Source organism: Cryptomeria japonica, chromosome 4 (genome assembly GCF_030272615.1).
Source record: "Cryptomeria japonica chromosome 4, Sugi_1.0, whole genome shotgun sequence".
NCBI classification, from domain to species: Eukaryota; Viridiplantae; Streptophyta; class Pinopsida; order Cupressales; family Cupressaceae; genus Cryptomeria; species Cryptomeria japonica.
This window is the reverse complement of record NC_081408.1, coordinates 617,101,501-617,125,323: the sequence shown is the minus strand read 5'-3', so window position 1 is coordinate 617,125,323 and position 23,823 is coordinate 617,101,501. Positions and strand designations below refer to the sequence as shown.

The following is a 23,823-nucleotide window of genomic DNA, read 5'->3' as shown; positions in this document are numbered from 1 at the left end:
TATGCTGCATCCTGCATCCATTTGGTTAGTACATTTGCATTACATCAAGCATCATATCAAGCATTTTATCCATTTCATATTATAACTGCATCAAAAACACATAAAAACAAAAAAATACATCCATACATGTTTCACAATGGTACATAAATAGTGCATAAGTCATCCATACATGGAAAATCATATAAGTCATAACACATTGCATCCCATCATATCGATGCATATCATATCATATGTCAAAATAATATCAGAGTACAAAATTGGACTGTCTGTCCTAAGTATGGCCCGCAAGCTGACTACAAAATGTCAAACTACATAATGTCCACTATCTGTAATAAGGAGCATGTGCCTCTGTCACTGGGTGCTCCCTCTGTCCTCCTCGTCCCTGCCATGTCTCGCGGATGATGTCCCTCCTGGTCCTGGCTGTGGTGGTCTCATAGGTCCACTCACCCCCATGCTGCTCAATGACCTCCGAGAGTGTGCCCTGCTCTCTGTCCTCAATCGTGCCCGATATGAAGGTGCTCTCTGCTCTGGTGGAACTGCACTCTCATATAGTGTCCTCCAATGGCGTATCTCCTCTCCGGTCTCTACCAGCATCTGTGCCATCTCGCGTGCACTGGCATCCCGAATCGACCCAATGTACTCAGTGACTCTCTGTTCCTCTCATTATGCCTGAGCAATTGTTGTATCTCGAGCCGCTATGAGTCTAGCTATCTCTGCTCTGAACTGATCCTGTTGTCTCTCTAAAGTCGCAATGTGATCCTGCTGACTCGCTATGGTAGCCCTGCACATCTCCATCTCCTCTGTCCTAGCTGTCTCCGGCTCTATGGGTATGTCCTGCAATGCATCATGCTCGCTTGAATCTGGCTCATCCTCGTCATCCCCCTCATCCTCATCATCTCCATCATCCTCATCCCCACCCTCATCCTCCTCGTCCTCATCATCTCCCTCCTCCTCTCCTGTGAGTGGGAAGTCCTCCTGTCGCCTCGGTACTGGAATATCCGGATCTGTCAATGGCACTGGCCGTCGTCGTGCAAACCACCTCTCATACTCCTCTGTCATCCCGACGTCCACCACATCTGATTCCCAATCCCACTGTCTCTGCTATAGCTGTGAAAAGTCTGCATATGCTATGTGTGGTTGAATCATACTCCCCCACTGACTCGTCTCTCTGTGAGATCGGGCAAAGTGTGCAGTCCTCCTAGGTACATCCTGCCTCTCTCCAAACTGTCATCTGACTCTCTCTGGCAGGTACAACTCAATTACTCTCTGGCGATTCACTGGTCGCCCAATCAGGTACCTCTCCTGTCTACAATACGGTAACTCCTTACTGTCATCTGACCATCCCGGGAAATCACGATATGGCCTCCATATGAACTCTCTCAGTCGATCTAGCTCATCTCGCCAATATAGTATGTATCCAAATGGACCCTGTCTCAGTGCTCCACCATAGCAATACACATAAGGTCGATGTGGTACTACCTGTCTATCTGTAATCGATCGACATATGGCTATGTGCTCAAATGCCCATACCTATAGCAATGTGACTCCACAGCTCAAAGTCTGCACTCCCTGATACGCTATCTGATGCAGCTGAAAATAGAGCATAGCCAGTACACATGGTCCCCATGCGTATACTGTCCCCTCTGTCGCCATCCACTCTAGCACTCTTCCCCATCCAATAGGGAATCCATGTCCTTGTCTGTCTCCTGCTAGTAGACATGCTATCACCACAGCTATCACCACATATCGTCGATCATACTCTAATGCCATAGTCTCCCAGCCAATCTCCCTCTCGATGATATCCAGATCATCTGCATCACACTCAAACAATCTGCACAGTGCGTCTCTCCCTGTCACTGGGTCATACTCTATCATCTCTCCATGAATTAGAATGCGGAGGATACGCCATACATCCTCCAGTGTCACCGTCGCCAGATGGAATGAGGAAGTCTCTGAATGCCATCGCTCTACCAATGCGGTAAGCAGTCTTATGTTTGCCCTAATCTCGGGCATGAATGTGACATAGTATATCCCAAGTCTTGCTAAGGTATCTCTCTCTGTGCTTCTGAGTCTGTGTCGTAGCATGAAGCAGTCAGGTCAGTTCTCCTGTGTGATCAACGGATACTGTTGACTCTGAATCACAATTGGGGCACATTTTGTCAGTTTTAGGGTTTGCTCCTATGGGTTTCATTTCCTCATTTTCATGTCCAAATCAGAGTGTTTTTCATCTAATCTGACCTATCTTACCCTTATCCCCCCTTTCCAGATCATTTGCATGTCATTTTGACCAAAATTAGGGTTTGCATTGCACAATTGCGCCTGTGTCAAGGAACCTGTGCCTGTGTCAGGTAACCTGTGCTTGTGTCTCCCTACACAAGCGCAGAAGACCCTACAAAAGCGCAGGATTCGCCCTACACAAGCACAGGAGTCCTTTTCGGCATCCCCTGTGGGCCCCGCAATGTCCCGCAAGCAATCAAAATTCATGAAATTGAAACCATGGGTTTTTGAGATTCATACCGCTGCTCCTGCATTGTCCGGTCGTCTGTAAGTATGTACACGTTCACCGAGGTGATCCGCCATTGGAATGTTCGCCATCTATCTGCAAATGTCCTTGTCCAGAGCAACAAATCCTCCTCTTTATCTAGTGCAAATGAGCAATTTTCCCTCTCTTGGTCTCATTTATAGATCTTTGTCAGTGCATAGATGGACGTGCACCCTCTCCATCTTATGTTGGTTGTGGTCTTTTGCATCTTCAATTGCTTGTCCTTCATGCATCCGATCTCCGATTGTCAGTCTGTTCGATCCTATCATTTCTTATCGATCAATTGGCCTCTTTTTCTGGATGTTTCCGGCCAATTCCTCGAGGGGGCATGCATATGTCATATGTCATTGTCATTGTCTGGGGCATTTTCATTATTGCTCTTTGAAACAATGCTTAAAATCGCATTGTGTCAAAGAGGGGCAAAATGTAGACACCTAAAAATGGTCAACGCTTGCGGAGTCATACTTTAACATTTGCGCATTGCCTCATTTTAGGTTTTTGCGTCATATTAACATTTCTCCTATGTCACGCACTTGGTCTTTATCATTTGCGAGCATCGAGTCATTCTTCTACATTCTTCATTTGTCTTACTCTCGAATTTGGTCTTGTCGACAACAATCTCCAATCATGATTTTAATCGATCTTATCTTATTGCATCAATGTGCATGCTCATTTGTCATTATTTTGGACATCGTCAATCCTAATTAGGGTTTTGTCCTCCTGTCAATCTTACGATCGATTTGTCATCGATCATTGTCCTCTTATCAATCTTGTCATCTGGTGATCGATTTATCATCAATTCTTATCATTTTCAATCTTGTCGTTTAACGATCGATTTGTCATTGGTCGTTGTCATGTTCGATTTTTGTCATTTTGTGATCGATTTGTCATCGATCGTGGTCATTTTCAATATTGTCATTTTGCAATCTATTTTTTCATCGATCGTTGTCCTTCTCAATCGTGTCAATTTGGATCAATTTGTCATTGTTCCTTGTCAATTGGCGCATTTATCAATCAAATCATTTATCACATTGGTCATTTATCAATTTAAAATCATGATCGATATCAATTATCTTCAATCAAGACCTAATTGTCATTCTCGCATTGCTAATTCATCTTCTAGGGTTTTGTGATTTCATCATTTAACCTAGTCTTGTCATTTCCTCCTTTAGGATTAATAAATTATTTATTTATCCTAAGTTTTCTTGTCACAATTAAATGTTCATTTAATTGGCTAATTATTCCTCTTTGTGAATTAATTAATAAATGACAAATTATTAATTAATTTACCTAACTTCTAATTTTCATCAATTTCCTAATTTCTAAATTCTTAATTCTCTAATTTCTTAATTTTCTAATTCCTAATTTCAATTTTCCTCCTATTTCTCTCCTAAATTCATGGAAATGACATAGAAATTTGTCATAATTTGTCATAATTGACAATCAATCAATTTTTGACATAGAAGTTTGTCATAATTTGTCATAAATTATCAATCAACAAATTTTGCATAGAAAGTGCATAATTTGTCATAATTTGTCATAATTTGTCATATTGATTTGTAATTTCCATTTGAATTGAATCATGCTAATCTTGTCATCTCTCCAATTCTTCTATAAATTGGATGAATTTCTTCAATCAAATCCCTTGATTCTTGACCCCTAATCAGATTATCGAATTTCTAGTTAATCAAGCTTCGAGTATTCTTGAGCAATATCTTATTTACTTGCTTTCATATCATGATCATGCACTAGTAGGTGAGATCCACAACAAAACTATTTGGAGAAGAAAGAAGGACAATGGAGCCGCATGAAGGAGCATTCAAATCATACCTTTGGTTTGCTTAATTTCTAGTTTTGAATGTTTTTATTTCATGTCTCTATTGAGTGTTGTTTAGGATAGATCATTGCAGTTGTGCTTTCGTGATTGAGCTAATGATTAGTATGTTTATCTTTGTTTGTGATGATTTCCTATTTCCTAATGTACACAACCAATCAGCAACTGTCACAAGGAAAGATAACTTGCGGAGCACCAAATCACGAACCATCTGAAATGAAAATACACAAGATCATCCCAAAAAATAATCCAAAATCTTAGTACAAGATCTGATCATACCAGAATATACCAGAGGGAATACCGGATTCTGCAAAACAGTAATTAGCAAAATCAAACTACAAAACCGGACCAAAACCTTCTCCAAACTCATTGGAATAAATCATAGGAATATGTTGACATCAATGACAACAACATATCCTAGAAGTAGCAATGAACAATCAAATCCAACAAAGTTCCCAATAATCCAACACCTATTTCTATCATGTGTGATAATAGTAGTGCCATAAACATTTCAAAGAATCTGGTGATGCACTCAAGGACTAGATTGTAAACATTTTCACAAAGGCACTCTCAAAGGATAAATTTAGGTATCCCAAATAGAAGATAAGGGTCATTGCCCCTCCTTCTAATTGGGTGCACAAGATGGTGCATCTATCTAGGGGGATAAACTATCAGAACTTTTTGTCCTTTTTCCTTGATGTCAAAGGGGGAGAGAAAAGTATAGAGAAGAGATACTAGTAAAAAGGGGAGAGCAATTGTAGGAAGTACAAATGATCAGTGTTGAGTGATTGCTGCCATCAATGACAAAGGGGGAAATTGTTGGTAGTTTGTCAAGTTGTTGTCCTTGATGTCAACCCTCAGGATTAAGAAGGACATTAGAGATTTTTTTTGTGGTCATTGAATGTATTAGTGCAATTAGTTGATGAGTGAAGATGTTCTATGTTGTGGATGTCCACCTTCTTGGTGTTGATGTCCTACCTTGTATGGAGATACTTATGGAAGTGATGGTGCTAGTAATCATGATTGGATAGAAGAGATGGTATTGTGATAATATCTTATTAAGATGTAGATTAGAAGCATTGAGATGGGGATTAGAAGCATTGAGATGAGGATTATAAATATTAAGACAGGGATTAGAAGCATGATGTTGAATAGATATTTTTTAGATGATCTTGTTCATACTAAAAGTTGTTGTAGGATATATCTCTCTTTTATTGACCTAGGGTATCCCCATAACCCATCCCAATTCCTATTTGGGGCAAGCTAAAGTGTGACTAGTCCTTGGGGATGTACCAAGTAGCACGCATGCCAAGTGCATCGGGTGAAATCCAAGCCTCACAGTTGAAACCAAGACCAATGGGCAGAAAACCCATGACCCAATCCAACTCTGCTACCTGTGCAGGTTGTCAAGTAGTATGTCTCTTAAGTGAGAAAATATTATTTTAAGGTATCTTGGACTCCATAAATTGATGAAGTGTGTAAATGTAGAAAATTGTGATGAAGACATATTGGAAGAATGCTTTACATTCCTCTACATTTGAAGATATGGTCTTATGATTTTGGATTTAATGTGTAGGCTCTGTGGATGTTGCACTACTATATTTTTAGGTCCTTGTTGTTGCAGCTAATGTTTTTGGATTAGGTAGTATGTTGGCAATTTGATGATTGGTCGAGTCATGTCTAGAGAATGCTATGTATTGATATCTCTATGGATGTGGCTTAATGGGCATGCGTATAATGTTTTTGCAGTATCTCAATTCAAATTTTTTGGTGATGAAGTGTTCTAGAAGTGGGTCTGTCAATGTTTTATATCATGATTGTGTTTCCTAGCATTCTGATAATGAATAAATAGGTATCAATTTGGTTTTGTCAGCTGATTTTTACTTGACCATGTGGAAATAGTGTATGGGGATGATGTCAAGGATTCATGGAATGTCTCTATGTGGTTCGCATGATGTTGGATGATCTGTTTGGTGCCATGTTGTGTCTGATGTTGATTTTCAAGGCAATTTGAAGCTATCTAGCTGACAAGGCTTGTTCTCTTGCTTACACTTTTCTCCCATTAGTTTGTGCCAGCATTGGAGAGTGCATTGGGATGTATTTCGATTTTATTATTCCTTATGGGGATCCTTTTTGAGTTAATTATTTTGGAGGATGTGTTTTTGGGCCGACAAGTTATGTGCTACATGTTTTGCCTACTCGTTACTCTCTTGGTGACTCTGGAGGAGTGTGCCAATGTGTGTGATGTTTAAGACTACATTAGATGATGTATTATGATGTTTTATGTCCTCTATATCTCCTAGATAGGACCTCTTTTATCGCAATTATATTTTAGTGGTCGAGTTGTTGGGATCACTCCTTGTCCCAAGTTCTAACCAACCTAATTAATGTTTTGTAATGGCGTGGATGGTATATAAAGAATATCATTCCATTTGCAATGGTGTGGATCAAAGTTCCAGATGAAAAAGATGTTAAATTAAGGTAGCATATGTGTGTGGTAAAAGTGTTGGATTTGAATTGCAAAAAGATTGCTTGACGTAGTGAGTGAAGAGCAACTGCATTCAATGGAGTCTGTCTGATGTCATGATGTTGAATGCATATACTTTATAATTCAAATTATCTTTGTATCTTGCTTGGAGCCAATGCATCTCAACCTAGAAATACTTCGTGTCTTTCTCTAAGGTAGTGAACCTCAGCTTGCAAGTCTATTAGGGAGCAATGATCTTCCTTGGCAATGTGCCTAAAACAAACATTGTAATATATGTTTCATATAGTGTGAGTTAACTCTCACCGTTTCATATAGTGTGAGTTAACTCTCATTGTGGTTTTTCCCTTTTTTGGTTTTCCATATAAATCTGGTGTTATCTTGCACATGCGTGTTCACTATTTTATCCTTCGTTGTTGTTGATCAATTTAATGTGTTTTGGAATTAAAATTGCGCTATAGTTTTAAGATTTTATCAAGATTTATTCATCCCATCCTCTTAGTGTTGGGGCGTCTTTAAAAATAATCATCATGGATCAAGTGTTCAAATGAATTAACTTCTTCGAAAATGGATAAAAAATGACCAATAAAGTCAATAAAAGAGGAGAAGCTAGATAGGCATGAACACAACTGGAACATGAAGCGTCATCAATATGAAAGAAGGATTCAATTTCATTAAACTCAAAGGATAAGAATAAATTAAACATAAAAACACCTTATAGGGTAAAAGTACAAAGCTATGCCACACTTTTGGCCAACTTATCAACATAACTGAATTTAAATATATATAACTAAAAAATTAATTTGGTTAAACATACCAGCTAGATAGATTCATTTTAACTATGTTAGATATGTCCGCAATGTTTCCAATCAAAATTATTCACTAAATGCATATGTAGCACCACTTGGAGGTCAATTTACCAAAAAAATAAAATTATTCAAAAAACTTGGTGTTTCAACAACTCCTAGTCATGTAAATTATACCTTTTTAAAATCTAAAAAACCCTTTTGTAGATTTATGAATTTAGTTTTCAAAAATATATTTTTTAAGAGTTTAAATATTATTTATATTTATATTTTTATTTTTACTAAAAGTAGGTTGTCAACATTAAAATATAAGGTTGGTTATCATGTAAAGAAAAAATACAAAAACATTTAAATTTTTTGAAAAAAATATGATGCACTAGATAAATGGTATAGTTTTTTTTGTAAGTTAGATAAATTGTTAGGTCAAAAGGTGATATTGAATGGGAATACTTTATTTTCAATACATGCACATTTTAATAATTATTTAAAAAATGTATTTATAAAAATTGGAAAAAAAAAAATCTATGCACTAAAATTTCAAGTTATAAATACACACAAAAAATTGAAAGTAAAAAAGTAAAATTTACTTTATAAAGAGTGACGGCCAATGTAACTTCATTTTTCAACATTTTATCAACAACTAAATTATAGAGTCAAATTTATAAAATACTTTATTATATTGATTTTTTATTTTTTTCAAAAAAAAAATATTAACATAAAATACACATTTTATTAGTATACATCATTTCAAAATTTAAAACATATGTCATTTTTTATTAATTCAAGCTTAAAAAGTTGGTTCAGTGTTAGTCATTTCCTTTATAAAAGAGACACAAATTTGTACTTTTACTCTATAATCCTTGATATATGTATGGGGATAAGCCAAACAAAAGATTTCCTGAGGATCCATAACAAATTTGATCTAAAAATAATTTTCACAATCAAAATGTTTTTGATAATTAAAGCAACAAAACAAGGGTGTTGTCTACACAATCAAAATGTTGGTAGATAGGAATCAAATAGATATTAAACAATGAAGACCCAAACCCTAATCAAGATAATATCAATGAAATACAGATATTTAGGGTGGACCAATAAAAAATAGACATAAAATCCTAATGCAGAAGGATAAACCATAAGGAAAAATCTTAAGGGGTATAAAATATATCATGTAGAAATGTGATGAATTTCTTTACAAAAATTAGGCTTATTATAACATGTGATACAAACTGACTGACCTAATTTAGAACTATGATATATCACATGGCATGATTTATAAAATTAGAAATTAATATGATTGAAAGTACTTACTTCATTTTGGCAATTGCTAGTAAGTTACCCATTATATTGATCCTAATTTTTGAATCATAGCTCAAAAGTTCTCAATCTTGAATTTGTTATAAGAAGAATAATGGACTGTGATACATGTCATTCTTAGAAATTGTCTAGTGTTGGATTATTTTGTGAATTTGAACCTTTCTCCCACATAATGAACTTTAAGCCACAAACCTTTTGTACTTGCAAACAAAGATTTGTCTTATTATTTGGACCAATGATAAATGATTAGCAATATTGATGAGCAACTTTGGGATCTTGCTAGGCAAATATTTTCTACTTTCATAAAAAACTTGGATCCTATTAAATAAATTTGAAAAGATCTCAGATACAACAAGAAATTATACAATACATCTAAACAAGTGCAATTGTTTTTTATATTAAAAGAAGTGAGAACAAGGGCGTTGTCCCTTAACACAACCCGAAGGCATTCAACAACACAATCACAATAAAAAGTTAATCAAAACATAACCAAAAAGTCTAAACAAAGAAACAACAAATAAGAATTAGCAAGGGATAAACTTCGTAAGTCCAAAGTAACCATTAAAAAATCCAGACCTAGGGACCAGACTTTCGTAAACTAACCTGCACAAGGACATTGTCTCAGTCATCTGTGAGAAACTTAAAGAGCTCCCTGCATGATTTATTGTCTTCATCCTCTCCTTTCATGGGCAATTGTTGATGTATTGTTGATGGTATTCTTTGATAATGATGATGCAATGTGTAGTTGAGTTCCTCTATGATTATACTAAATGATCATATAAAAATAGATTTGTACTTTTATTTAACACCCTAGTGTACAATTTGAATATTTCCACATTGAAGCTAGCAAATAATGGTTAATTCAAAAAGGGATTGGCCTTGAGCCTATATTAAATTAGAATTCAAAAGTTTTAGGTTCATTTCTATCACAAATTTGAACTAAATTCATCTTTATATGTATAAATTTAAATTTGAATTTGAATTTGAATTGAGTGAATAAATAAACAAGAAAATAAAATTAGACCTTTTTTTATATTAGAAATCGAGAGTTCAAAATATAGACAGAGGGTTTATACAAAATTAGGGAGCGGGGGGCAGGGCCTCAACCGCCAATCAGAGGAATATATATAGTTAGCTAACTATCCAAAAAGAGGGAGCATAGCAGAATAAATCAGAATTGGAGGATCTCATCCTGATCCTCCAGCCATGTGGTCCAACCCTATTCGCCTTCCATCCAGACCACCTTCTTTCTAGCAAGGACCTGGGAGCACATCTCAATCCTGTTGAAGGGAAGAGGACTGCTATCCTGTAGATCCTTTATCAGCTTCTGCACTACCTTATCAAAGGAGGTCTGGTTCTCTGCGATCCTAGCCCATTCGTACCCGTCTTGCATCTCGTAAACAAACATGGTTGCCTTGCCATCTTTTAGGAACCGTAGTAGCTTATTTCTCTCGAGGTTCATCACAAAACAAACCTGCACAACAATTTTGTAATGTGTGAGTTTTTTAAAAAACTCAGTACATTCCCTTGTAATACCTTGGAACTTCTCCTCATTTCTGAGTTTCCAAATAAACCAAAGAATAGACGAAGATAAGACTTGCCAAACAAGATTAGTATCCTTTCTCAGTCCATGAATAAAACTAATAACTATATCAAGAGGAAACACAAATTCTGCAATAGAAATTCCAAACAGAAGCCAAATATCTCTAGCAAAGGGGCAATCGAAGAAGATGTGGCGCGCAGTCTCAGGTTTTCTGCAGACAGAGCATTGGTCATATTCAACCGATATCCTAATAGGTAATCTGTCCAACATAAGTTGCCATCTGAAGCACTGAATCTTAGGAGGAATGGGGGATCGCCAAAGTTTCACAAAAGATTGCTGCCAAGTGTGTGGCCTAAGATTAACATACCATAGTTTGTTGACGTGCTCAATCACCGACGGATCACTGTTTAACAGGGCATAGATAGATTTGGCTTTGATTTTAGGGAGGGTAGAGCCATCCTTCCAAAGGAATGAAAGGTACCTCTGGGCGTATACATGGGTGTTCTTAGGGAGGTTAAAGGGAACGCAAGCAGTTTTAATCATATTGTATGTCTTCTTATGAGATGCAGGGAGGTCATATTTAGTGCTAAGGGCTTCCCAGCTAATAAGGTGATCATGTTCAAGAATATCCATAATGTACTTGATTCCTTTATTATGCCAATGCTTAGCTGAGCAGCCTTGGGTTAGGGCAAGGGGTTTGGAGTTGTGATGCAAGTTCCACCATATTGACCTTTCACCGTGTAGGGACTTATTAGAGTTGATGCTCGAGTTGCTGATTAGACCACGCACATGCTCCCAGGCTTTCCAGATAGATTTGAACACCCAGGTGCCTTGGACAGACACGGGAAAGTTGCCAGCAATTAGGTCACTGAGCGGGAGAGCTTTCCAAGTTTTGGCTATTTTGGGAACACCATTTTGTATGTTGTTCCTAATGAGGATTTTCCAAGGTTCTTCCCCATCCAAAGAGTGGAATATCCATTTGGCTGCAAGGGAGATGCCTTGCAGTCTAAGATCCTTAAGGCCTAGCCCACCAAGTTTTTTATCCAAGTGGCACCAGGTCCATTTGACCGTGTGGGCTTTCCTTTTACCCTTTCCATCCGACCAAAGGAACCATCTAATAGCCTTTTGGATTTCAAGGATTTGGTAGTTGCTAAACATCCAAACCGAGGAGTAGTAGATACTATATGAGGATAGGATTTTTTGGCAGACTTGAATCCTGCCAGCAAGGGAGAGAACCCTATTGTCCCACTTGTTGAGTTTACTGTCTATCTTTCCCTTCACCCAGCCCCACATGTCCTTAAGAGAGGGAGATAAAGAAAAGGGGATGCCAAGATAACGGACTAGTTTAGTGGGTCCTCCCCACGCATAGCCAAATTGTTGAAGCTAGTCTGGGGGATTCTCTTTCCAACCAAGTAGAATAGATTTGGTGTTGGATACCCGGGCTCCAGAGGCCTTATCGAAAATGTCAAGTTTTTGATTGAGGGAATCAATATTGTGTGTTGAGAGCTTCAGGAAGAACGAGGTATCATCAACAAATTGGATGTTGATCAGCTCAGAGTCATTCGACAGGGTAATGCCTTGGACACGGGGGGACAGGGTGTCATCTCTAAGGAGATAATACAGGGTGTCAGAAGCAATGACAAACAAAGCAGGGGCAAGGGGGCAGCCTTGTCTGATCGATCTAGAGAGGGGAATTGACTGGGAGAGGGTCCCATTGATCTCAAGCAAGGCAGATGCATCTTTAAGGAGGATTCGAACATAGTCACAAAATTCGCTAGGAAAGCCAAAGGTAGAGAGCATCATGAGGATGAAGTTCCATTCCACCCTATCATATGCTTTCTTAAAGTCGATAAGGAACATGGCGGTGTCTTGGTTGGAGGTCCTAGCCCATTCCATGGATTCCCAACTCGTTACAAGATTTTCCAGGATGTACCTGCCTTTGATGAAGCCTGTTTGGGTGGAATAGATGAACTTGGGGAGGATCTTCTCAAGTCGGGAGGCTAAGGCTTTGGCCAAGATCTTGTAGGAGACGTTAAGGAGGGTGATTGGCCTCCAATTTTTAATCAGGGCTTTGTCCCCTTCTTTTGGGATAAGCTTAATGATACCCCTATTTATGAATTCCCCCAGGGTGCTTGTGGCAAGGGCTTCATTATAGATATCATAAAGGTCGTCGGCAATCCAGTCAATGTTAGTTTTGTAGAATTCAGCAAGAAGTCCATCAGGGCCTGGGGCTTTGTTATCCTTAAGAGCCTTAATGGCATCCTTGATTTTGTGCATGGTTAGCTTAGCTTTGAGGAGGTTGGATTCATCCTCAGAGATTCTATTAGGGATAATGGTCCTACATCTGGTGCGGGCATCTGCCGAAGCCTCATTATCCTCAGAGGTAAACAGAGTCTTGTAAAATACTTCAAAGGCTTCTTTGATGTCATAGATATCAAGGAGTTCCTTATTGTCTATAGATATTCTATCAATTTTTTCCCTGATCTGTTTTTGTTTGAGCAGATTAAAGAATATTTTGGAGCCCTTATCACCAAACTGGAGCCAATGGTTACAGGCTTTGATGAAAGCACCTCTAATCTTAACCTGCTAGTGCTTTCTGAGGATATCTCTAGCCTCGGAGACCTGCCTAGCCAAGGTAGGGGAAGAGGGCTGCAGTTGAATTTCATGCTCAAGGGAGTGAAGGCACAGAGTAAGATTTTTTTCTATGAACCTGAAGTCCTTGGCTTTCTTAAGATTTTTTTCTATGAACCTGAAGTCCTTGGCTTTCTTCTGGCCAATGGTTTGGAGAAGAATCTACCAGGAAGAAATGTCCGTCTGCCATCTACTCAAGGGGGATTGGGGGAGATGCAGTTGCAGATTGAAGAGTCTAATTAATTTGATGGCAATAAGGACATCCTCATCTTGCAGCAAGGAGGTATTAAGCAAGAATTTCTTATTGCGGGAGTGGCAAGGGGTGATGGAGTTTCTGATGTTGATAATGACTAAGATGGGGAAGTGGTCAGATAGGGTAGTTGGTAGGACTACAACCACATTCCCAAACTAGTTGGGGGAAAAGGAGAAGAAGTCTTTATTAGCGTAGAACCTATCTAACCTAGAGTAGATCCAATTGGTGCTTTGCTGAAAGTTGCACCAGGTGTGCCATAGGTTAGGGTTGTCAGGTTTAGTGGCTTCCAAGGGGTCAAAGAGTTGCAGATGTTGTTTGAATCTATCCCAATGAGGCTTTTCTAAGTTTTTCCATTCAAACGGGAGACCCCTAGCCTTGTCATTCTGGGATTCAGTCATATTAAAGTCCCCGGACATGATCCAGGGAATATTTGGGAGGGAAGTTAACCAATTCTAGAGGGATATTCGTTCCTTATAATCGTTAGAAGCATAAATGGAGCATATGCCAAAGCAAGAACCCTTCATCTCTAAGGTAGCCCAAGCTACTCTATTACAAGGAGAGGTTCCTTTATCTTTGAGGTGCATAGCCCATTTAGGGGCGAGAAGAAGCCCAACCCCTCCTTTACCTTTCGGGTGGTTGGTACAGATTTTGATTGCATCTCGCCAAATGAAGTCAAGCGATGTGTCGAGGGAGAACCCAACAGATTTAAGTTCTTGTAACATCAGAAAATCTAAGTTTTTATGCAAATCCAAAAACCTTTTGATAACAAATTTTCAGTCAGGCGACTAAAGGCCACGAATGTTCCATGATATGTATTTCATCAAGGTAGAGGGTTTATGGGGGGCTGGTAGGGAGATCGTTGTTGATCGCCAGATTTCTTCTTGTTTTTGGAGCCCATAGGCCTACCTTTTTTTTTAATAAGGGAGTGTCCTTTCATAGATTCCTCATCATCTTCACTGGTTTTGGGAGGCTCCGCTCTAGTATTGGCATTTCCTCCTATGTCGGACCTAGACAACTGGGAGCCTGGAAAGTCAGGGAGCATAGTGCTAGATCTAATTTCTTCTAGACCTTTATTGGCGTATATAACCTCTATTATATGATTGTCCTCTATTTCTTTGAGTGAATTTGAAGCCGAGGGATTAATGGTGCTAGTGTCAGAAGTAAGTCCTGCAAGTGAAGAGGAGACCGAATGAACGGGGGTTCCAGATCTGAGGATCATTGCAGGGTTATTGCTAATGCTAGCATCATCATCACGGTTGGGGTTTTCCAACTTATTAACCATATTTCTAACCATAGATTTGACAGGGGACTTCTCAGGGACCAGGGATTTAGGAGAAGAGGCCAACTAGCTGGAGGAGGAATGGCTAGGGTTTAGGGCTTTGAGAGGGGTAAGTTTACGCCTCCGTTTCCTAGATGTAACAAGCTGGAAACCATCAGTGGGTGAGTCAACAGGGTTGTGAGAGGGGACAGAAATAGGGATGAGGGGCTCGGAGGCCAAGGGTGCGCGATCGGGCACGAGAGGGTTAGCGACAATAGGAGAGGGACCGGGATCTGTGGACAACACGTCTTTAGGGATCTCAATAATAGGAGGGGGAGGTTGCGTATTATTAACATTTTTAGGGTTTACAGAAGTTTCACCAGAATTATGCATTTGCTTCCTACGACTGATAATTGGGCAATTTTTGCGAATGTGCCCTTCTTTTTTGCAGAGAAAACAAGTATTTCAATTGGGCAGACGAATGTGTCTCCATTAATATCTAGGTTTAAAGATGGTGGAATGTCGATTTCGGGCTTGATTAAGACAAGCATTCTTGCGTCTAGGTTGGGCACCAATCTAGCAATTTCATCAACCCTAACGATTTTACCAAAAGGTGCCATTATTTGGGGAGGAAAACGCCACAAAAAGGGGGGGACATCCTTGAGGATGAACCATCTGGGAGAGGATAGCGCGAGGACTTCCTCATTAACCGCCTCTGGAGACCAGGCTAGGGCTCGAAAAGATGTATTTCCAACCGTCCAGTACTGGCATTTAAGAGCTTCCAACTAGGCTTCATGCGTGTTGAAGAAAATGAGAAAGAGACCTCTCTGAACTTGTCTACAGAATGTAATTTTAAGCCCTAGTTTAAGATTCCATAAATTATGAAACCAGTCGTTTATGAATTTTCTAGGTGGGCATTTTTTAGGATCAACACAAGCAAAAAAGATAGCAGTGTCACTTAATCTACGTTTTTCTGAAATAATTTCATCCAACATTTCAGAGTTCGGAGAAATGCAGAAAGAGCCCGAGGAATTGCAAGGGAGCTTACCGTCCTGACTGGGTCCTTCACCTGTTGGAGTCTTAAGGAAGTGCGCCATTGAGCGGACTCCATCTGCAATCTAGGCGACGGTCTTGGCGAAGGACTTAGCTAGGGCTGGTAATGTCTGTGGCGAGGGTTTAGGATTACTAATATCTCCATCTGACTCTGGCTCCATTGGAAACCATGGTTAGATCCGTGCGGGGGAGGGCAAGTGGGTGAAGTTAATCGCAATAAATATTTGTAGAGCAAAATAAATGAAAACACGAAATGCAATAGTAAGTGGGCGAAGAAGGATATGCAAACTGAGTGGAGGAGATTAACTCCTCCATGTAGACGTCATGGAAGTTGCGTCAGCCCCTGCGAGCCTCGATCCGGCTTCCACCCTCGGTGCTTTGATTTTCTCACAGAAATAATTCTCAAAAATCTGGTGGCGTTCGAAGCTTCTGCCACTCCTGGTGCTTTGATTTTCACTCGGAGGAGCATTGGATCGACTGTAGCATCTTCGGTTTCAAACCTTGCCTCCACAGGGAACTGCAACTTCTCACCTTCCAGGGCCTATCGAAATTTTTTTTGCACACCTCCCGCACTCTGGGTTGTCTCCTGCGTTTCTTTTCTTGAAGCAAATTCGCCACTTTTGAGTGTCCTCGGCCAAGATTCTGCGCTAGGGTTTCTTCATATAATCTCGGTAAATTGTTGTGCAATTTTTCAGGTTCTCTTCACCCTCTCAACATTCTGTAATGAATGACGATAAAAACTTCAAAATTCCTGCAATCTCCATGAGAAAACAACGCCACATATTCAGCAGAAGTTAGAATTCTTCTCTGCTCGTTATCATGGAGAAAATCTTGAATAATTTCGGTTTTCTGCCCTTTCAAATCTGAACTTCTCCTCCAAATTAGAACTTTGAAATAAATGAAATTAAAATTAATTAAATTCAAATAATCTATCAGTTTTTATAAAAATACACCCCTACATAATAATTATCATACCAAAAACAACTTAACTAAAATAAAAATATATACATATAAAATATATAATCTTTACAATAAAAATTAATTTAAAATTCAAATAGTTAATAATTTTTATAAAAAATACGCCTTTATATACTAATTATAACAACAAAAAAACAACCTTATTAAAATAAATCAAAATCAAATATTAAATATATAATCTTTGCCATTGCTATATATTTCCTAACTTAAATTATACCTTAAGCATTAAAAATCTTTATGAAAAGAAAATCCTTTCAATTTCATATTATCAAAACAATGAATAAAGTTTAAATGAACATGTGGAATTAAGTTCTCTTTTATTTATATTAGATTTGAAAGCTTTGAATTACGCCACTAATCAAAGTATAAGTGGTCTACGCAACTTAGGAAAAAATTCTCGTGAATATAATGTTAAATAACTTCTCTTATCGTACAATAATTATAAGAATATTGAATAAACACACTCAATCTTTCTCCTTTTCAAAATAATTTTTAATAAAGAATATGGACATTCTTTTTTCTTTCCTTTTATAAATACACCTAAAATAAATAATCCAAATATTATAATAAAAAAAATCCAATAAGAGAAAAGACAACTCCTGACGAAATAAGATCTCCATCAGTGTGACATATCCACGTGGAGGATTTCCTTCCAGTATCATGCCTGTCCATCTTTTAATTGATAAGAGTAATAATATGTTTTTTAATTATATATTATTTAAAGGTAAAATTAGGTTGGTTTCAACATAAAGATATGTTGGTGAAGTCCAATGGTATTGAATAGTTAGTATGTTTTGTTTCTGGATTTAACTGCGTAAGGTTTACTGATATAGAATTTAACTGCATACAGTTTGTGAAGAATGAATGAATGAATGAAGGAAGAAATTTTACTGATATCCACGACTAAACCGTATAAGGGACCGAAAGCCATAGAATAAGCACTTTTTCAGATTTCTTTCCATGTCACCTATTCTATTTTGAATTTTGACCTTGAAGCTTGCTAATTTGTGAAGCCCACTGTCCACCTTCAAATTATTTCAAACCCTTACAGATATCCCCATATGCTGCACACTCTACAATGAAGTGCCACTGGTTTCAACGTCTTTGCTACAAAAAATGCAAGTTCTTTCTTCCCACACTTTTCTTCAAATTATTTGTTGAATGGTATTGAATAAGTCAGAGATCAAACCTCTCGGAATGAATCAACCACATCATAAAGAATAGGATCAGATGACAACTTTGATGAAATGAAGATCCTTGACTTTCAAGAAAATAGATTTTAACCTACTACTTGTATAGAATAAAAAAATGATTTTTAAAAAATTGACTATAACCAAATACTTGAAGTTACTAAAGTAGCAATTGTTTCTGTAATGGTTTTTTATTTGTTTTTTCCTCATGAAATCTCTCTCCCACAAATTTGATAGCCACCCTTTGCTAAGAGTTGAACTGCTCCCATTAGCTTGGGTCCCAGAGCAATTTTTCTTAATTACATTCAGCTCAGCAGGACCCATTTTATGGTGTGTTAGATGGACAGATTCCACATGCAGAATAGTCTAATAATTATCAGTGACTTTGTCGGAGGAGCAAGTAAATTCTGGGTATGATATTGATGTAGGCCTGACAAATTTTGTTTTTTCATTTAGGAGTGGCAATTTTACCTAATTTCATCCTCCCAAAGTCCAATCACTGTGAGCTTTTTGTGTATTAGAAAAGAGTAACAGTGAACGTTACTACCTACCTAGGTGCAAAGCAAAACACAACGAGCCATCTGGATCCAACGTGCAAATACACACAGAGGACAGTCTCTCGATCAGAACGTACTGAAACCATTAAATCGGGAGGCATTAAAACATTTCCTGGACACCAGAGTGAAGAGCTTACTTATCACAGTGACTCATATTTTTTCCGTTGACCCACTTACAGTAGTGCTACTGCTAGCTAAGTCATTACTACATCTGTCTGTTGAGACAATTCAAGCTCCGCTCCATTAGTTTAGCAGGTTTATCAAATACCCAGATCTAAAATGTATATTAATCAAAGCTGGTGAAGCTAGCTGAGTTTACACAGAGCCATGGCACCTGCAGTTTATGTTAATGCCTCAGATCCTACCTCCAGCAACATAAGGGCGCTGCTTCAAGCAGCTGTTCAAAGCTTGCAATGGACTTATTCAATTTTTTGGCGTGTTTCTCAGCAGAGGGGGTTTGTGCTTCACAAAACTTCAACTGTTTAGCATTTCAGGGTTGTGAAAATGTGTGAATTTCTGGTTATGAACTGAATTGTTTGTTGTTGCTGTGCAGGTTGCTGGTTTGGGGCGATGGGTTTTACAATGGGGATATAAAAACAAGGAAAACTGTTCAGGCAAAGGAGAATCTCGGCCAGGATGAGCTTTGTGTGGACAGGAGCCTGCAACTGAGAGACCTTTTTGAGTCCCTGTCCTGTGAAGGTGGCAACGATGTTCAGCCTGTTAGGAGGCTGTCTGCTGTTGCTTTGTCCCCTGAAGATCTTACAGATACAGAGTGGTTCTATCTGATCTCTATGTCCTTCGAGTTTGCAACTGGAAATGGGTATGAATTTTTAAGACTGTTAAATATCCTGTGGGAGTCAACTGGATACCCAATATCTAGTCATTCAAGATAACCCATTCCCTTTGAGTACTGTTTGGATCCATTCAAGCAATGCTTGGTGATCTTGAATGGTATTTACTTGGCATTCATTCCATTAGGTAATACACTCAGGGTGAAACAATGAAATTAAAACTAGCAAAATGAACCGGGAGTGGATGACAGATGATTTATTTCACTAGTTTCAATCGCACTTCTACCTCATCTTCATCTTATAATGAACGTCAAGTAGACCCTTCAAACTTGTTAGAGATATGTGCGAATCCAGTGAACAGTTAGTCAAAAGACTTGGTTCATTGGGAATATTGTGTATTGTTACTGGAACCCAACTTTTCACATTTTATTGACAGTTTAAAGAAAGTCTGGTATGGTCATTGCCTCTGGAATTCAAGTTAAAATCTAGCAAATCCACACACTGCAGTTATCTGATAGATCATAAGTATTTCTTTGTCCCATGTAACGGAGGTCATGTATATTTATTTGGGCATTGGATTTTCGCAGATTACCAGGCAGAGCTATGGCAAATGGACATCCTCTGTGGCTGTGTAGAGCCAATGAAGTGGAAAGCAAGGTTTTCTCCCGTGTTCTTCTTGCTAAGGTGCTTTTCACACTATCCAAAGCTTTAACCATTTCTTTCATTCTTGTTATAGCGGATAAATCCATACTAACATTTACTACATTGGCTCTTTGGTCTGATCCGGAACTTCCATTCTTAACAGACTTCTGGCATACAGGTAAGCACCAAACTCTATATATTAGTGAAGATTTAGCACATTTACAGAAGCCACAAGCAGATTTCATTTTCTAATGTACATTACCTATTGCAGACCGTACTATGTATTCCGGTCACACATGGAGTGATTGAAGTAGGTGTAACAAACCTGGTAAGTTGTTAATACCCCTGAGATTTTAGTATTAGAGGCTTTGATCCTATAGTTGATATGCTATAGTATGATGTATAGTATGTTATAGTAAGATGTATTGGATCAATTTTTGGACAGGTAGCAGAGGATCCGAGTATTATAGAGCAACTTAAGAACATTTGGGTTGATGAGGAGGATCCAGATCCAGAACCAGAGATATCATCGCAGCACTCAACTTCAAGTCTGCAGAGTTCAGATGGCAGTGTGCAGTCACAGGAAGAATGCATGCAGCACCCACACATTTCTGGCTTACAGAATGAGAATGAATCAATGCAAGCCATCAACTCCCCTAGTTGTTCAAATTATATTGCTTGGCCTTACTATAATCAAGAAGACATGGTCTACAATGGTGGAGGATATGTATCCAATTCTTATAATAATTCTCAGTTTCAGGCTAATGATCCCATGCTTGTTGGAATTGAGGAGAAGACCACGACCCACTCTGTGTCTCAACACAAGAACGAGATTACTGATGACAACAGTCCTTTTTTAAAAACAGTTTCTTTTATACTGCAACAACAGCCGTTGATCTTGAATTATACGCAGTTTAAAAATTCCTATGGCGGTGCTTTCTCAAAGTGGGTCAACAGAGGAGTTGCCAGATCCTCAACCAGATCACAATCAATGTTAAAAAGCATACTGTTTAAGATTACCAGGCTGCAATGCAAGGACGGGGACGAAGCCTGGCCTAAAACTAGTGAAGAAGCCCAAAATGGTTCTAAGCTAGAAGAGCTGAATACAGGTCATGTTCTCGCTGAGCGCAAGAGGAGGGAGAAACTGAATGAAAAGTTCAAGATTCTTAGATCTATAGTTCCATTTGTCACCAAGGTAATCTAATTAAACTTATTCCTTGAATTTGCAATTTTAACTAAAATGCATAGGGAACTTTAATTAGAAATTGAATTACCCACCCCTTTGCAATGGGGATTGTGAGCTGTTCCGATCCCATTGGGATGCGGGATTGTTCTTCCAATATCCTTTCTCAAGCCGCATTCTTTTGCTTCATTAGTCTTGGCAGGGATACATGAAGAAGAACACAAAGTAGTACTCTAAATACAAGGCTTTTAATTCAATGCTCTTGCATTAACTTCCAAGGAATGGTTTAAATACAAGGTCTTAACAAACACTGCTAAATGAGTCAACAACACCCTGTAAAAGAAAACCACACAGTCTGACAGTCATACTAAAGTACCATTTCAGTTTTGTTTTAGTTGTTTCAGATGAACTTTTATTCTTCAAAAGTTCAGAGTAATCTTGAAACATTCAATAAACGATGAAGATTGTAGTTTAAATACAGTCCCAGGCTTAAGCAATGTCATTTAGAGGATTTTATCAAGTACAAAAAAATCAGAGGAGATAGTATGGATATGATGTAACTGTAGAAATGTCTGGTTGTAATGTGATTAAGCCTTCTAGGTTTCCATGAGGTTAGCTGAATACTATGTTTCATGTTCTTGGAGCCCTTTTCTAAACCTTTCTTCAATGTTAGATAATATTATGTTCTTGGAGCCCTTTCCTAAACCTTTCTTCAATGTTAGATAATATTATGTATCTTCTGGCTTCACATGTGTTTTAAATTGAAACCATTTCTTGTATACCATAGATGAGGTACAGGAAATCTTTTCTTAAAACTTCAAGATAAACTGCTTATCCATATCGAAGTATAAATACATTTCTAAATAAACAGCTCGAATGACAATTGCTATCTTTGTCCTGCAACAGACAGACAAGACATCGATCTTAGGAGACGCCATAGATTATATGAAGCATCTTCAGCGCAGAGTGGTTGAGTTAGAATCTTGCAAGAAGAATCAGACAGAAAGTGAATGTACTGGGCCTTCAAATAAAGGTTTTGAAAGACTGGATAAGAGGAAGATCCGCGTTGTAGAAGAACCTACTTCATCAACAATTATTAGAGCAGTTGATGCATTTCGAGAAGATATTGAAGTATCGATCATTGATGAGGAGGGTCTAATAGAGCTGAAATGTGCTTGGAAGGAGGGGAAATTGCTGCAAATACTGCAGACTCTCTCTCATTTCTGTGTAGAAACTTATGAGCTTCAGTCTTCAAGGGTGCAGACCGACTTCCTTGTGGCAACCATAAAAGCAAAGGTAGTCTCAATACCCTAAAACCAAACCACAGGAACTTTACTCCCAAATAACAAATAATCTGCTGGCTGTTTAGGGTTTACTCTGTTAAAACAGAAGCCATATATATTTTTTGAATTGAAATGCCCTAAAGGTGCTCAAATACCTGCTGTGTATACATGCACTCTAAGCTCTCTGCACTGAATCTGTATACACCTTGCATTGTCTGGTTCGTTGAGCCTGTTTACTGAATGCCTAACTGAATTACTTTTGCAGAGAACTGTACATTAAAGCACAAAACCCATGACCTAAATTCACCATTCAATTCGAAAACACTAAAGGTGAATTCTGTAATTAAAAGCTGACAGTGGATTTGCAATTGTGCAGGTGAGGAGAACGCCAAGTGGGGAGAAAGTAACAATTGCCGAACTTAAGAAGGCCCTTCAGCTAGTTGTTCAATGATATGGGTTGGACAATTCTGTCATTTAACAAGGTTCAGGTTCTTCTGTATGGTCTTTGACGACCGTAAACAGGAACACCCATAATAGAAGATACTTGAGATGTGACTCTTCTTCTTTTAACTACCTAGTCATCTGAAGACAGTTTTTACAGTCGGCAAAATCCTTTAATGTTGCAGAGTTTCCAGTATGTAATGTCTTGCCCACCATTGTTGAGGAAAACTCACTCAGGAGAAATTCAATGAAGAGTATACGTATATACCACCAATCTAAAAAGTTCTTACACAGTTTTCTCCAAAAGTTCTAATGCCATTACTGATATGGACTGTGAAAATCAAATCCTACCAATCTACAGATTTTCAATTGCCATTTCTGTCCAAGTGGGGAATGCCAACTTTTTACCATACTCACAGAAGGTAGAAACCTAACAGAAGATTTTACACACTGGAAACTGGAAAAACAGAAGAAATGTAATTGTAGGAAGCTGTACTCCATTGGGTTTCTTTACATTTTCTGAAAGGACAATTGAATATGTTTATTGCTCCAAGATCAAATGTTTTCATATACATCATGTTACTCCTTACAGAAGTACTATGTCACAGATCTTTGATGCTTTTTGCCATTGAAATCCCTAAAAGTCCCAAAAGTGCCAAGGCCCATAAAGCTTAACCAGGACAATATTCCTTCTCAGTCTGTTTATAAAATAAAAATTTGAAGGCCCACCTGACAAAATTCACTACTCCTTTGAGTATTATTTCTGTCCTATACGGGACTTCCTCTGTAGCCCATCCTTTACATTCATGCCTGTAACTATCCGTTTTCGCAACCCAAAAAGAACACTGATGTAGTTAAATTTACATTTTTTTATTCTCACAGCCCTTATTATTTGATTTGATAGGCTTTTTACATGGATTCTCATTGCCAGAATTTTGCTCGGGAAAAATATTCCCGGGCCGGCAAATGTCTACTTATCTTAAAGATACGTTAGAGGCTGGCTTACCTGAAGATGCGGGTCACCGTCAAAAGATTC

General features: G+C 38.3%; 1 protein-coding gene across 1 annotated transcript; it reads left to right on the top strand.

Annotated features, from left to right (window-relative positions):
- Positions 1 to 18,141: 18,141 nt before the first annotated feature.
- Positions 18,142 to 23,381, top strand: LOC131050101 (basic helix-loop-helix protein A). The gene is made up of 8 exons (XM_057984251.2): positions 18,142 to 18,902; positions 19,001 to 19,267; positions 19,826 to 19,922; positions 20,044 to 20,058; positions 20,152 to 20,208; positions 20,326 to 21,075; positions 21,970 to 22,359; positions 22,723 to 23,381. The coding sequence occupies exons 1-8, from the start codon at positions 18,775 to 18,777 to the stop codon at positions 22,795 to 22,797; spliced, it is 1,779 nt and encodes a 592-aa protein (XP_057840234.2). The 5' UTR covers positions 18,142 to 18,774; the 3' UTR covers positions 22,798 to 23,381.
- Positions 23,382 to 23,823: the final 442 nt, after the last annotated feature.

Coding starts and splice junctions, on each gene's coding strand:
- LOC131050101 (XM_057984251.2), top strand. CDS start 18,775: ATGGCACCTGCAGTTTATGTTAATGCCTCAGATCCTACCTCCAGCAAC. Junction 18,903..19,000: donor CGTGTTTCTCAGCAGAGGGG/GTTTGTGCTTCA, acceptor GTTGCTGTGCAG/GTTGCTGGTTTGGGGCGATG. Junction 22,360..22,722: donor TGGCAACCATAAAAGCAAAG/GTAGTCTCAATA, acceptor GCAATTGTGCAG/GTGAGGAGAACGCCAAGTGG.